Source organism: Herpailurus yagouaroundi, unplaced genomic scaffold (assembly GCF_014898765.1).
Source record: "Herpailurus yagouaroundi ecotype Mexico unplaced genomic scaffold, PumYag 530, whole genome shotgun sequence".
Lineage (NCBI taxonomy): Eukaryota > Metazoa > Chordata > Mammalia > Carnivora > Felidae > Herpailurus > Herpailurus yagouaroundi.
In genome coordinates, this window is record NW_024412747.1 from 7,044,052 (window position 1) to 7,058,566 (window position 14,515).

The window sequence follows — 14,515 nt, forward strand, 5'->3', positions numbered from 1 at the left end:
ATCTTCGATCTTCGTAAGCCTCGTGAATGATAGACTAAAAACTTCAGTTCAGTTCAAATTTCAATTCGTTGTTGCTGTTTATCAGCTGGATTTTTGTCCTGCGGGATGTGAATGGGGGGGAACGATTCGCCTCCAGCCTGTCTATTCCCATCAGCAGTGGGATAGGCCCGTCCCCTAACAGACTTCTGGTTGTTCACAGGTCAGAAGGTGTTTGCTCATGACTCAGAAGCTGCTGGATTAAATGAAGTCTTTAGTTGGGAAAGTATTTCTCAAAAACCACCCCACACTTCGAAGCCCCGTTCCCCAGCCTAAGGGTGATGGTAATCCAGCTGTCCCTCCACTTGGAAGGAAGACAGAGTCATTTTCCCTGTTCCTTGTGGAGTCCCAGAACATACTGAGCAGGGAGCACCCCTTCGGGAATGCTTATTAAGGGATGTCATGCTGGGGTTGGACTGCGAGCGAATTCATACAGATGGGGGAATGAGTGGCAAGAAGCATTTTGGGAATAGCACTCTTCAGATGGAAATGAGGTTTTGCAGGGAGCGAGGGCATTTCCCACGCGGACCCCTCTGTGGCAAAGATAAAGAAGACCCACTGAAGACACTTAATGGATCTCTTCCTTGGTTTGGCAAGGGATCACGTTGCCCCCGCCCCTAGCCTTCAAAGGTGCCTGACACTCCATCAATGTCATTTTAAGGCGAGCCCATCAATTTAAAAGGCGGATGGAGAGGAAATAACCACTCATCAGAATTAGGCGTGAGTTGTTACACAGTGTGAGCGATTCCGTAAATACGTCCAATAAATGTGGAAATGAAACGCCTTGCTGTGGCGCATCCGTTTCGTGTGATTTCTCCTACTTTGCTGACCTACCATCCCGGACAGATTATATGATGCAAAACAGTGGAAACTGTGTCATGTCACCCTGCATCTAAATTGTGATTCTCTCATCATCCTAGTGAAGCTTTATGCTCGTGTGTATAAATTTATTGTACTTTGATTTAAGCTCACTCTGTAAATTGAAGCTTCACGTTGCTCTGCTTTGCTGCTTGGGGCCGGACCGTTTGACTCCCTGACGTACACACGGGACGACCGGGAACTAGAAATAGGAAGGGAAACTCGATTTTGTCAGGTTAGCATTTTGGAGAGAGATCTGTGTATGTGAAGTAGACAGTGAGTTCAAATCTGGACTAACGGGAGGTTTCCAACTGACTTGTCTGGATAAGAAAAATGAGTTTTAATGTGAGCTGGGAACAGGTTCTGTATCTTCTTGCACCGTCCCTCCAATGTGAAATTCAGATTCTTCTCTCCCTCCTTGAAGTAAGAGCGTTGCATCTCCCGAAGGAATGAAAGCTGGGTGGCCTCGAGTGTTGGCTCAGTCATTCTCTCGTTCACTCTTAACTAGTTTGTGCCACAAACTTGGCCGGGCACCGAGGCTATTCACGTGGCTGGGACAGACATCATTGTTCCTTCCCTGGACTCTTTTTCGTCTACTTGGCATTCTGAAATACAGTAGGTACTTCCTGGGGCGCCTTGGGGTTAAGCCTCTGACTTTGGCTCAGGTCGTGACCTCACGGTTCCCAAGTTCAAGCCCTGCATCGGGCTCTGTGCTGACAACTGGAGCCTGCTTCAGATTCTGTGTCTCTCTCCCTGTCTCTGCCCCTCCCCTGCTCGCACTCTGTCTCTGTCTCTCTCTGTCTCTCTCTCTCTCTCTCGGTCAAAAATAAATAAAAACATTAAAAAAAATTTTTTAAATAATAAAATTCAGTACTTCCCATTCATATTTATGCTGCTTAAAAATGGATTTCCCAAATTCCAGTGTATTATTCAATACGACGTATCTCAGTGCGGGAAACGCTCTCACCCTCTCCAGCCAATGATCGACACTTTAGCGCTCCTGCTTTCTTAGCACTTTGAGAGGTTGGAACGTCACTGACATTGTCACAGGAGCGCAGAGGGTGACAGTGAGCATGAGCGTTGTGTTAGGCAAATAACAGGCACGTTCGTGACAACTAACACCACGCTATGGTCATGGGCTGCCAGTGGGTATTCTCATGGAAATATATTCATCAGAAATCAGACATCACGTAGCTATTGAGAATCTCCTGTATTTCACTTTGAAGTATGTAATGCAGTAAAACGTTATCTCTGGTCTCAGGCTTTCCAGGAGAAAAAAAAAAGAAGGAGGTTGGCTTTATGAAGAACTTTCCGAGCCTGTGTTTTCAGTTGAACAGTGTGCTGGGTATACAGTAGGTGACGACTCTGTTGCCCCTGTGTCTGCCGAGGAAGGAGAGGGGTGGAAGCCGATGAATTATTCAGGACCAGGTAGTCTCCCTTGGCATCTCCTATGACACACGCCTTTTCAATTCAAGACCTTTATGCAAAGGGCTTGGTCAAGTGGGTTTATGATCCAGATGAGTCTTTTTCTATGTATAGTCTAGATGCCTTTCTATCTATAAATTAAGGAAATATGTGGAAAAGTGAATTAATATTTCATGTAGTCTCTATTTCATATATGACACTGCCCTAACCTTTACAGTAAGGTATGCTTTGTGGTTATCTCCCTGTTGGAAGCTTCTGATTTTTTTATGCAACAGAAAGAAAGATTTTGTGATTCAAGTGAATGAGCATCAATTAGCCCTGTCACCTTGTTGGATGATTTGGAAAGAGTCTTTTAGCTATTAGTAGGCTATTAGCATAACAGACATTAAAATGATTAAAATATCAGTGATTACCTCAATCCCTAGGGCTATAAAAAGGTTCTTTTACAAAGTGCATAATATAAAAGAAGCAGGTAGTTCATTTGAGGGGATCCATCTGCCTTTGTTCCCGAAGATTCTCTTCGCTCCTCCTGGAAACCGTAACACGATGAGGGCCACATCACTATTCTTTGATAGTTTTCTAAAGGAGATGGCCAAGCACTTCGGAAAGAGCACTGAGCTAGGAGTCCGGGTTCCTGTATGAACCTGTCTCTGATCCGTTGTAGCCGTCCCACCGTGTGTGAGCCTTCTTCTAAACATGGGAGATTTCCTTTGTACTACCCCCGACATTTTTGTGAAATTGAAAGGCTGTGGCGTGTGTAGGAAACTTGGGAAGTTTTCTGCAGGCGGTGGGTTGGAAGCCCAGGGTCGTGTTGTCGTATGTTGTAAGGCTTTCTGGTAGATTATTGGGTTCAGTTAAAGGTTCTCTGTGATGCAGCCAAGAAAAATAAAACCAAAAGGCAGTCTCAGAGTTCAGTAAATGCAAGTTACAATTATGCGATTAAGCCGTGGCTGGCGGTCCATGGTTTACCAGGTGCAGGTCCCGCTGACTTAGCCAACCGCCCCTCCCCCCCCCTTTTTTTTTTTTTTTTAGGACTATAACTTGTTTCTTTAAGTGTTCTAGGTGTTTGGTTTCATTTCACTACTCTTTAGAAGTATTCTCCCTGTGAATCATCCCTAGAACCCTTCCCCCTTAGTTTTGAAGCGGCATAAACTCACGTGGCCGACTTTCATGAAGATGGAAAGAATAAAGGAACAGGATCACGAGGTATTATTGTTCTCAAAGTGAATGTAGGTACCCCAAAGGAATTGTGCAGCCCTAAAACGTTCTGCAATTCTGATTGTTATATACGCTTTGCGATTCCAAAGTTCTGTAAATCTGTACATTATCCAGAACGAACCTTCATGAACATTTATGTGCCTTTCGCTGCTTAATATTAGCTTCTTCACTTTTATAGAAGGAAAAACTAATGGTGTCTGTTTGAAACTAACTTCTTTCTTGGGAGGCCAGCACTTCAGGAAGCTTCCGTACCTCCTAAAATTTAACGTGGGTCCACAGAGACTGGGTTGTCTCCAACCTACACATTGGCAGCTTTGGGTTTTAAGCCGAGAGCCCAAACTATGTCTTTCATGGAGAACAGCGTGATTCAGTGAGAGGCTTCCTGCTGGGGACAGGTGGAGAAGACCGTGCCGCGGCCTGGCTGGCCGGAGCCATCCGAGATGGCCCCGACAGTCAAGCTTGAAGGTGGAAGCGATCCCGGCCAGTGCCGGTTCTGCAGATGACCGGTGACACACGGAGTGTTATTCCAGGAAACGGGGGGTGGCATTTGAAAGGAGTCACTTTGCGTGAGTGGATGCCAGCTCGGGGGCCTTGCGGGGTGTGTGGGAAGTTAGGGTGCACAAGGGCAGTGCCTGGCAGTGCAGGTGACCCCGAGTGGGTGCCACCCCTGTGCCGGCCATGCCCAGAAGCCGGGTAGTGGCTGTTGATCCCAAATCCTGCTGGTAGGAAACTGCTTCAGGGTGCAGGAAGCAGGGAGAGCGCTAATGGGGGTGGAGAGAAGGAAGTCAGCGAGCGTCCCTTGCCCCGGAATAAGCCATCCCAGGAAGTCACCGCCATGCCAGGTTCAGAAGGACAAAGTAGCGTTTTTCAGAGGGAAGCAGTAAAATGTGGGATCCTCTGAGGGCTCCAGCAATGGAACCGCTTGTCACCTTTACGGTTTTGTAGTATCGCATTTTCAACGAGCACGGTTTTTATGGCCACTTTGGTCTAAAGAACGTTTTGCCTTCCGGGGTATACTACAGAGCAATATTTTTTTTTTTTAATTTTCTTTTTCAACGTTTATTTATTTTTTGGGGGACAGAGAGAGACAGAGCATGAACGGGGGAGGGGCAGAGAGAGAGGGAGACACAGAATCGGAAACAGGCTCCAGGCTCCGAGCCATCAGCCCAGAGCCCGACGCGGGGCTCGAACTCACGGACCGCGAGATCGTGACCTGGCTGAAGTCGGTCGCTTAACCGACTGCGCCACCCAGGCGCCCCGACTACAGAGCAATATTAGAAGCGGAGAAAAGTTACTGGCTAGACAAACAGTGTCAAAAATTATATTTATTTTTGACCCTGAAGCGGAGCGCGTGTTGATCTCTACCCGGCATGTTAATTAGAAGCAGAATCAGGTGACGTGTACATTTGTAAGTGACTGAACGAGGAAATCAACCTTCTCTAACGTCTTCGAGTGCCTTCTTTTTCACGAGCAGACTGTGAAAAGCGTGCCAGGAGCTAGAAATGCACTTCACATCCGTGGACTTGATTTGGTGCGTGTCAAAAGTGCGCCGAAGGCATTCATCGGAGGGCTCCAGATGTATGCCCTCATGCAGGAAAAATCAAGATCTGTCTTTGGTTAAATAAAAAAAAAAAAAAAAAGTTACGCACAAGACTAACGGCTCACTTTTTGGGGAATGTCTGTTTTGTGCGAGGTCTTTTCGCCTTTGGTCCGTTTGGGTCTCCGGCGGTCTTTTCTTAATGACTAGAAATACTTGCTGTGTGCCCCTTCATGGCAGCACCAGGCTTTATGCTATAGAGGAGCGGGGATGTCTCGCCTGGTGCCCCACGCTGTCTCCCCACGGAGGCAAAAGGAACGCGTGCAGGGACAGGTGCAGGTGCGGATGACGTTCCGTATTCCCTGCAGCAGCAGCTGTAGCCAACTGGCAATTCTTAATCGAGCCCTCTTCCCACGTCCCTAAAAATTGGTTGAATTTTCTATACATGTCCTTCCAGACATTCCTTTTATTTTATTTTTTTGACGTTTATTATTTTTGAGAGAGAGAGACAGAGTGAGAGTGGGGGAGGGGCAGAGAGCGAGGGAGACACAGAATCCAAAGCTGGCTCCAGGCTCCGGGCCGTCAGCACAAAGCCCGATGTGGGGCCCAAACTCACGAACTGTGAGATCATGACCCAATCCGAAGTCGGACGCTCAACCAACCGAACCACCCAGGCGCCCCCAGACATTCCTTTTATATAGACAGCAGGACTGCAGTGGACTAGGTCTGATAATATGGTAAAATTAGCAGTATTTACTTGCTGTCTTACTCTCAGAAGTGAACAAAGCAGACACCTAGGGTTTATAAGAGCAGTTGCTGGAAAAATGTCACATACTAACAATCAGTTTCGATTTTCAAATAAAGCTATTTGTTTAAGTACGTGATTTGTATTCGGGCAAAAGTATGCCAGTTTTTAGCATCCAAAAGATCATTTACATATGACTTCATGCAAGAGGCTGGAAGTGAAATAACTCCTCCCCGAACCTCCCCTCCACCACATGGGTTTGCACACGCTTGTGTCAGCACTCTCTAAAATACTAGTCATGAGCATGAATTTGTGTAATGTTTTCGCTCAGAGATTCGAGCTAAGTTACAATGTCTTATTAAAGACTGCAGTCTATGCAGGTGAATTAAATATTCCACACTCCTCAGCCATCTGTCTTCTGTGTGCTGCTTCTTCCTTTTAAGTCAGCCCAGGAAACTTGGAACCCAAACAAGGCGCTGGAAATACATGTTGCCCTTTGGTCCACAAGACTCAAACTTCCGTGTTCCTTTCATTCAGATCTAACTCCAGGACCTTTAACTTGGTCTCCCTCCTTTTAGGATTCACAACTGCGGCCTTTGAGATCCCTGAATATCAAGTCACTTGCTTAGAGCACCAGATAGGGCGGAAGACAAGAGTAGGTTTTCTTGATGTTTTGGTATGACCGTAATATCCCACCCTTATGATTTCTACTTACGCTGTTGGTCGTATGGATGAATCACTAGTCAAGGGGATGTGCCCTCTGGTTAAGTAGAAAAACACTTGGAAAGTGCCGTCCATGACAATCCAGTGTAAAGCTGGACTTATTGTCCTTGACCAGTAATTTAACTAATGCATTCAGTAAATCCAGAGTAATTTAAACTTGCCCAGGTAAGAGGTGAATCTTGCTGTGGGAGAAGGAGAGTTAGGATAAGTTTACTAAAACGGGCGTTAAGTGTCTCTTTCCAATGGCTTGTTCAGTCTGCTTCTCTCCTCAGAGGGTAGTGCCACCATCCACGTGGTTTCCCTAGCCAAAAAGCAGGCCACTGTTTTTGATCCCTGCCTGTCTCTTCCTCCCAGGCTCCAAGTACTGTTGATTTGATGGGTGAGAAGTAACTTGCATCCAGTTGTGCTGTTGAGAAAAATAAAGCCGTTCTGTGCCCCAGTCCTTTATGTGAGGCCGGCCCCCCTCTCCAACCCCCGCCACCCTAGGAATTCAGGGTCTTCTCTGTAACCCAAGGGTTTGTAGTTCCATAAGGATGTCTGGGGAATAATTATATCCATCATACCTCAATATATATATATATATATATATAGAGAGAGAGAGAGAGAGAGAGAGAGAGAGAGAGAGAGAGAGGTATGATGGACATAACCAAGCTGTATACATCTAACACATATAGCTCAGTGAGTTTGGAGATAAGTAGACACCCATGAAACCATCATCATAATCAACACCATGAACATACCCATCGCCTCCGAAAGTTTCTTCCCATCCCACCTATGTACGTATGCACGTATATGTCTCTTGACGTGGACCTTTCTTCACTCACTGCACTGAGCACTCTGTGGCCCTTTTAATCTGATTTTACGTATCTTTTAATTCTGGAGATTTTCTTGTATTGTTTCTTAATAATTTCCTCTCCACCCTTCTCTCTCTCTTTTATCTTTCTGGTACCTCCGTTACGTAGACATTATTAGACTTTTTGGAATGAACTTTAATTTTCATATGCTCGCCCTCCAGTAACATTTTGGGAGGGCTCCTCAGTTTCCCTTACAGCTGTCTTTTTTTTAATTTTTTTTAACATTTATTTATTTATTTCTTTTCTTTTTTTTTTTTTTTAACATTTATTTATTTTTGAGGCAGAGAGAGAGAGAGAGAGCATGAACAGGGGAGGGTCAGAGGAAGAGGGAGACATAGAATCTGAGACAGGCTCCAGGCTCTGAGCTGTCAGCACAGAGCCGGATGCAGGGCTCAAACCCACAAACCGCGAGATCATGACCTGAGCCAAAGTTGGACGCTTAACCGAGTCACCCAAGCACCCCTTTTTTTCTTTTTTCTTTTTTTAATTTTTTTTTTCCTTACAGCTGTCTTTGTGGACTTTTTTATTTTGAATTTTGGCTGTCATGTTTTTAAATTTCAAAAGTTCCTCCTTCTTGAAGGATATGGTTGGTCAGTGAGCCTCACACAGGGTGATTGGGTGGCTTATATCTAATATACATCTCATGGTCTTTTCTCTAGAGGGATATCCTCATCCGCCTTTGTGGGGTGATCAGCATTATGAAGCTGGGTTTGGAGTAAGAAGAAATGACTGTAGGTCTCATTTTCCAGTGAGACTTTCACTTAACCTTTTGTTTTCGGCCGTGCTTTTCCTCTGTGTCTGGATCCCGTCAGGTGGCGGTCCCTCGAGCATTGTTCCTGCCCCCTAGAGGCAGGGGTGGTAATCGCCTGAATGGACCCGAGCCGCCCAGTGTCAAACTTTTCTTTTGTGTACTCTTCTAAATAACCCCCACCTCTTAAGCGTTCTCCCTCACTCCTGCCTCCTGTGCTGCCTGATGCTCCCTGTCCCTGCACCTGCTCGGGGTTGTGCAAGGGGGATGGTCTCATCTCTCCTTGTCTCCCTCTGCACACCCTTGGGTTTTGCCTTCCTCTGCTCTGCTAAACCTTTAGCACTGTTCCACTGGCGTTTCGTCTTTGATTGCTGAAGTTTACAGTTTCGGTTGTCTCAATTTTTGTAGATGGTCAAGTTTGTGTCTATTTCCTGTCCTCTTTGTTGTTGCATTATGATTTGGACAAGAGGCTGAAACGTTCTTCTACCATCCTGAGAATAGAAGTCTCCTGTTTAAAGAACCATGTTACCCTAGTAGGTTTCTCAAGGGGTGAATATTACCAAGTTTTTATGTTGACTCTGGAATGTCTGGGGAGAGGCACCAGCGCTCAGACTTGAAACCTACCCAGGCTTCCCGTGTCCTTGCCAAACGGCGCCAGTTGGTTTCACGGGCCAACTTTGTCAAGTTAATAGTACTGTGTGCACTATGTAATTAGTGAGAAACTTGAGAGATGTCTCACTTAAATCATATTTTGAGGCTAACGGGTTCCTGACTGGTCACTTGAGCACACGAGAGAGCATTCCAGGAGACGACGCTCTGGGAGCTGTAGCGCTAGTTTCAGAGAGTGACTGTGGTATCTCAGACCCACACTGTGACGGGATGGGCACTCGGGTTTCCCCTGGACTGTGACAGCTTTTACTAATTTTATTTTCCACTGTTCTCAGACTCCATAGAAGAAGTGACATGCGACTAATTCCCGGTTATAGAACTGTACTTCTCTTGACCCTGTTCAGATGGTAGAGGAGGCATTTTTTATCTGTTAAAGTTTGTTTATTGCCTGTGTTCACCATGCACGATGTCACGCGTGCAAATTGGTTAAAGATACGTTCGAGACTAAGAAGTTTGCGAAAGACGTAGAGAGGGTATCTGCCATAAACCAGAATCACCAGCGTGATACCAGATCCTACTGGTTCATACTGGAGCATAAACAGAGGCACCAGAAGCCAGGGATACTCCTTAGGGTGCACGGCTCTCCTCCGGTCTCTGCAAGCCGCCGGCGCCCAGCCTCCCTCCCTACTCATCCGCTCTTCTCGGCCCCACAGAGGGTGTTCGGAGCTCTGCCGGATCCCCATGGTGGAGTACAAACTGGACAGTGAAGGCACCCCCTGCGAGTACAAAACGCCCTTCCGGAGGAACACCACGTGGCACCGCGTGCCCACGCCCGCCCTGCAGCCGCTGTCCAGGGCGTCCCCGGTGCCCGGCACGCCCGACCGCCTGCAGTGCCAGCAGCTGCTACAGCAGGCCCAGGCTGCCATTCCCCGGAGCACCTCCTTCGACCGGAAGCTGCCGGACGGCACGAGGTAATGCCCATGCCCTTTCCCCAGGGACGGCGCTTATCAGACCCTGGGGCTGGAACTTGACGTTACAGGGAGGCACTTCGGCTTTGGCTTGATGGGTTCTGGGTTAGCCTGTTCTGAACAAGCAGGCCAGGCAGGCGGCAGGGCGGGCCCCGGGTGGGGTGGTGCCTGGGATCTGTCCCCGCCCCTCGCCCAGCACTGGTGCCGGTGGCACGCAGGTTCTGTTCCAGATGCGCCCACCAGGGCGGCAACTTTTTCTCCGTCCTGGTCCTCCTGGTCACCTTGCTCCCTAAACCTTCCGGGGCACGATAACGGGGAAGGCATTCCCAGGAGCCTCTAGATGAGCGCAGGCAGTTTTAAGTATAAATCAAACTGCAAACTCGGGGACCGAATCATTTTAAGAGGTCCCAAGGTCATTAGCACATCTTCGCTTTGTTCCTCTTATTTTAAGCAAGTTGAGTTAAACTTCAAGTTAATTTTTCAATGACAGAATGCGCTTGTTTAAAAGTTGGCATTAGAAGCTGGTGAGAATTTTTAGGTGCATAATTCGCATTAGGTAGTTTTAAGGGAACAAAATGGTAAATTTGGCTTTTTGTGGTTAAAGCAGTTGATTTCTCCTGCTTTAGTTTTCGTTTTCTCGTAACTTACGGGCCATGGAGAGGCCGTGAGTTTGTGCAGAGTGGCTGGGGGGGGGGCTCTGGTATCTATTAGAGCGTTGGAAACAAGGATGCTGAGCCGGGCTGCTCACCCTCTCCCCACTCCGATTTCCTCATCTGAAAAGTAAACCTAGTAATAAGAGAGGACCTCTTCAGGACATTATGAGGATTGAATCAGTCAATATGTGCAAACCGCTTAGAACCATTCCTGGCACATAGTAAGCCTATACAGCTATTAATGACAATTAGATTAAAACATGAGGTCCTTCTCCAGTTTATTCTTTATAGGTTGAATGCAGGAACGATGTGCCTTTAATTTGGCATTAAATTATCTTGGCTCTGGGCCTCCTCGCTCGGATGTCTGCTGAGTTTATAAACTCATCATATTCAAAGAAGTGCACGTGGGTAGCCCAGGTAAAAGGGCAGCATGTGGGAGGGACGGGGTCTCCAGAGCCTCCCTTTTTAATGCAGAATGTAGTAAATTATAGGGAAAAAACCTGGAGAGTTCTAGCGACAAAATGGAAACCTGGCAAGCACATCTTTATCAAGTGAGCTCTCAAGGGTCATACTTCTTTTGGTGTATTTGAAATAAATAGGATTGCATTCAACAGATGTATGAAAATAAACGGTTTTGACCAATTTAGGGTTTTCCCTCCACATAGATTGCAAATATAGGACCTGAATGTGCCTTGCATGAAGCTTTATAGAACAAATGGTAGTAATGTTTTCATAATTCTGTATTCTTGGGGGTTTGTGTGCTGTCCTTCCATATTTCACCAGAATCATTCTCTGCACTTTAAGTCTTCAGATGGTGAAGGCTTGTTCCTGCCACATCTCCTTCCTGTGATAAATGGCCACCTAATGTCTCTGCCCCCCCCCCCCATTCCTGGTGTATTTGCCCGTGCTTTATTCTGTTTCATGCTGCAATGCGAATTTCTTCTTTTTCTCTGTCATTGTAAGATGAGTTTATTTGTAAAACAGACTGGGCCCGGTTGCCACGTTGGCCGCTGTGCAGGCCCCTCGGTGCCCCGTTAATAATTCTAGTTACTGTTCCAGAAGTTCGCCCAGCAACCAGTCCTCCTCCAGCGACCCCGGGCCTGGTGGCAGCGGACCCTGGAGACCGCAGGCGGCATATGACGGGTACTGCTCAGTCTTAACTCCTTGCTGGCCCCTGGGCGGGACCTGGTCAGTAACTCACTGAAGCGTGTACTGAGTGCCTGCTGTACATGGGGCCACTTGGGGGGGTATAAAAAAGCCAGGCAGGCTTGTCATAAGTCACTCGTCCAGGCCAAGCAGCTCGTCATGTCTATGTACGCCGAGCTCATTTGTCCATATTCTGAGCCTGTGTGTTTTTTCGTCTTAATAAGGAAAGTCTTTTTGAAAATGAAGGGTTAGGGGACTCTCTAGGCAGTGGCCCTCGGGAGTTTTCCCCTCACTTAAGTTGCTGACGAGGAGCAAATTCACAGCCTCTCTTGGAAGTGCTTTTTCTCTGAAGCGCAGCCCGACATCAGAGAAGGCAGGCAGAGCGCTTGGCCATCTTTTCCTGCCTCCTGTTTGAGAACAGCGGTTGGCGGGCGGGGGGGGGGGGGCTCACACACGCAGCTGAGGACCGTCCCCGGTAGCGTGTGTGTGTGTGTGTGTGTGTGGTGTCCAAGAGCCAGCAGGTCAGGTCGAGCCCAAGGATGCCCGAGGTCTGCTGAACTGACAGATACAGAAACCCAGGAGAAACATCCAGCAAAGTCAGGGACGAAAAGGGTGAGGGTGGTGTTCCTGGCAGCATCTTTTTGCACGTACTGGTTTTTTTTGTTTGTTTTATTTATTTTATTTTTTTAATGTTTATTTATTTTTAAGAGAGAGAGAGAGAGAGAGACAGAATGCAAGTGGGTTAGGGGCAGAGAGAGAGGGAGGCACAGAATCCGAAGCAGGCTCCAGGCTCTGAGCTGTCAGCACAGAGCCTGACACGGGTCTCGAACCCACGAGCCGTGAGATCACGACCTGAGCCGACGTCGGGCGCTCGACCGACTGAGCCACCCAGGCGCCCCATGCCACGTACTGTTTTGCAGTTGAGTCTGGAGAGGAGAGAACCGCCAGGGCAGAGAAGGGCAGAGAAGGGTCTTGCTGGGGGAACAGCAACTTCGTTACTGCTCTCACAGAAGCAGAGGGAAATGTCTCTCCCTGGATCCCTTTGGTTTAGGCTTAGCAGTCGATGTTTGTAACCAGATTCTGTAAGTAAGAATCATTTTGTAACAGGAAGAAGTTTCCCGTCCTTTATTTCTTTTGTAGAATTACGTTGCCCTCTTTGGGGTTTTCATACCACGGAGTCCACCGAGATGTATAGTCTATAGCGAAACAGTCTTACTTTCTTGTCCCTAAAATCATTAATATAAAGAAGTATCGGTTCCATATATTCTCAGCAGGAAGGAAAGTGGAAGAAAACGAGACAGAAGCAGTGAGCTCCTCCTTGGCTTACTGGGGACAGGTTTTCTGACCCTGGACAGCCCTCCCACCTCCTGGCATGGGCAGCCCTTTCGTGTCTGTAAATGGCTGTCATCCAGGCGCCTCTGTTGAGCCAGCAGTGACACCGTAGGGTCCCCGATTACAGCTGCTCGAAGCACACCTGGCAGGGCCGGGCCGGCACACGACTTCTGCTGAGGGCTCCCCCCGCGCCCCCATTCCGGAGCAGCACCCCCAAGGGATGTGTCCGCGGATGCCTGGCCGGCCGGCCGGCCACTCAGCTCTGTGGTCTTTGCAGGTGCCAGTCTCCCCTGCTGCTCGAGCACCAGGGCGCGGGCCCTTTGGAGTGTGAAGGAGCCAGGGAGCGGGAGGAGGTGCTGGAAGGAAGCAGGCATCTGGGTAATGAGAAACCCGGCTGGTAAACTGGCCTTCCTCCGTGCTCTTCAACCCCCTTCCCTCCTTCCTCCTGTCGCTTGTTTACTCGTTCGTTCGTCCGTTGGCTCAGCCCACTTGGTGAGCACTGTCGTGGGAGCAAGCCCGAGTGGTCGGCGGGGTCTTCCGACGCCACGGGGCACCTCGTCCTGGGTGGTTGTGCTTGTGGTGCCTGTGGCAACGGAACATTGACCTTCTGGTGGTGGTCCCGCCCACCCTGGGGATGTATCCGTTGGGGAGACCAGAAGGGTCTGGAACCACAGTCCCGCTCGTTGTCTCCACACCATTTTGTTCGGCTTCTGTGTTGCTTTGCTGTCTCGTTAACACGAAAAACCAGATATTCTCCTCTTCTCTCTTTATGCGACAGAAACCAAATGGCATGGCCCACCCTCCAAAGTCCTGAGCTCCTATAAGGAAAGAGCCCTGCAGAAAGACTCAAGTTGCAAAGACTCCCCCAACAAGCTTTCCCACGTAAGTCCTTCGTCCGTAAACGCCCCTCTCACGAGGCCGGCCTCGTGCATCTCCGCACACGTCGCGTGAGAATCCAGGGACTCGGTGGCAGGTCGTCTACCTCCCAGGTCTCTTGGAGGCGAGGTGAAAACAAATCGATACAGAAGTTACACTTTTTTTTTTTCCCTCGTTGATTTCTAAAGCACCTCAGAGAAAGGCCACACGGGAAATTACTGGCAAAGCCAAGACTGTGTCCTCCAGCCTTTCGATCCGTGACATCCGGCATCGCGGTTACTAAACCACACTCCTGTTTTTATGGTCAACGGTTTACGCCCTTGTGGGCGGTGCCAGAAAGTGCAAAGCAGCATACCCTGCCCGTAGCTGGCCGCGTAAAGATTCACAGTACTACTCGCGGCCGCTGACTATCGGTCAGCAGCGAGGACTGACAGGTAGTGCTCCAGAGCGCCCGGCATGGGCTCCCGGGCATTGGCACATGGCGTTCCATGCATTAGCACATGCCGTTCCGTTCAGGCGGCCGTAGCTCAGTGAGGCAGAACTTCCCGTCACGTGCGAAAACGTGACCTGTTGGCCGTTGGCCAAAAAAAGTCAACATTTGAAACTAGCTTAGTTTTGAGAGCTCGCAGGTGAAGAAATTTTATCATTTCCTGACCTGAGCTGCTTTTTCCCTCTTTGTTCGGGAGTCACTGGCGAGCTCTGTAGCCGAGTGCCCGGGGAACCCATGGGACCGTCCTTCCCTTAGCGATGTCAGGGCCTTGTCTTGAACCAGCCTCACGGTAGCCGT

General features: G+C 48.5%; 1 protein-coding gene across 6 annotated transcripts in view; it reads left to right on the forward strand.

The window, feature by feature from the left end:
- SIPA1L2 (signal induced proliferation associated 1 like 2) overlaps positions 1–14,515 on the forward strand; it is a 225,605-nt gene that overhangs the window by 172,383 nt on the left and 38,707 nt on the right. For 5 of the 6 annotated variants that reach the window (XM_040464904.1, XM_040464907.1, XM_040464908.1 and 2 more), the window contains exons 11-14: positions 9,467–9,724; positions 11,434–11,517; positions 13,130–13,230; positions 13,631–13,734. In XM_040464904.1, coding sequence (XP_040320838.1) covers positions 9,467–9,724; positions 11,434–11,517; positions 13,130–13,230; positions 13,631–13,734 — 547 coding nt within the window. The remainder of the gene's footprint in view (positions 1–9,466; positions 9,725–11,433; positions 11,518–13,129; positions 13,231–13,630; positions 13,735–14,515) is intronic. The other variant, XM_040464906.1, reaches the window with a different exon arrangement.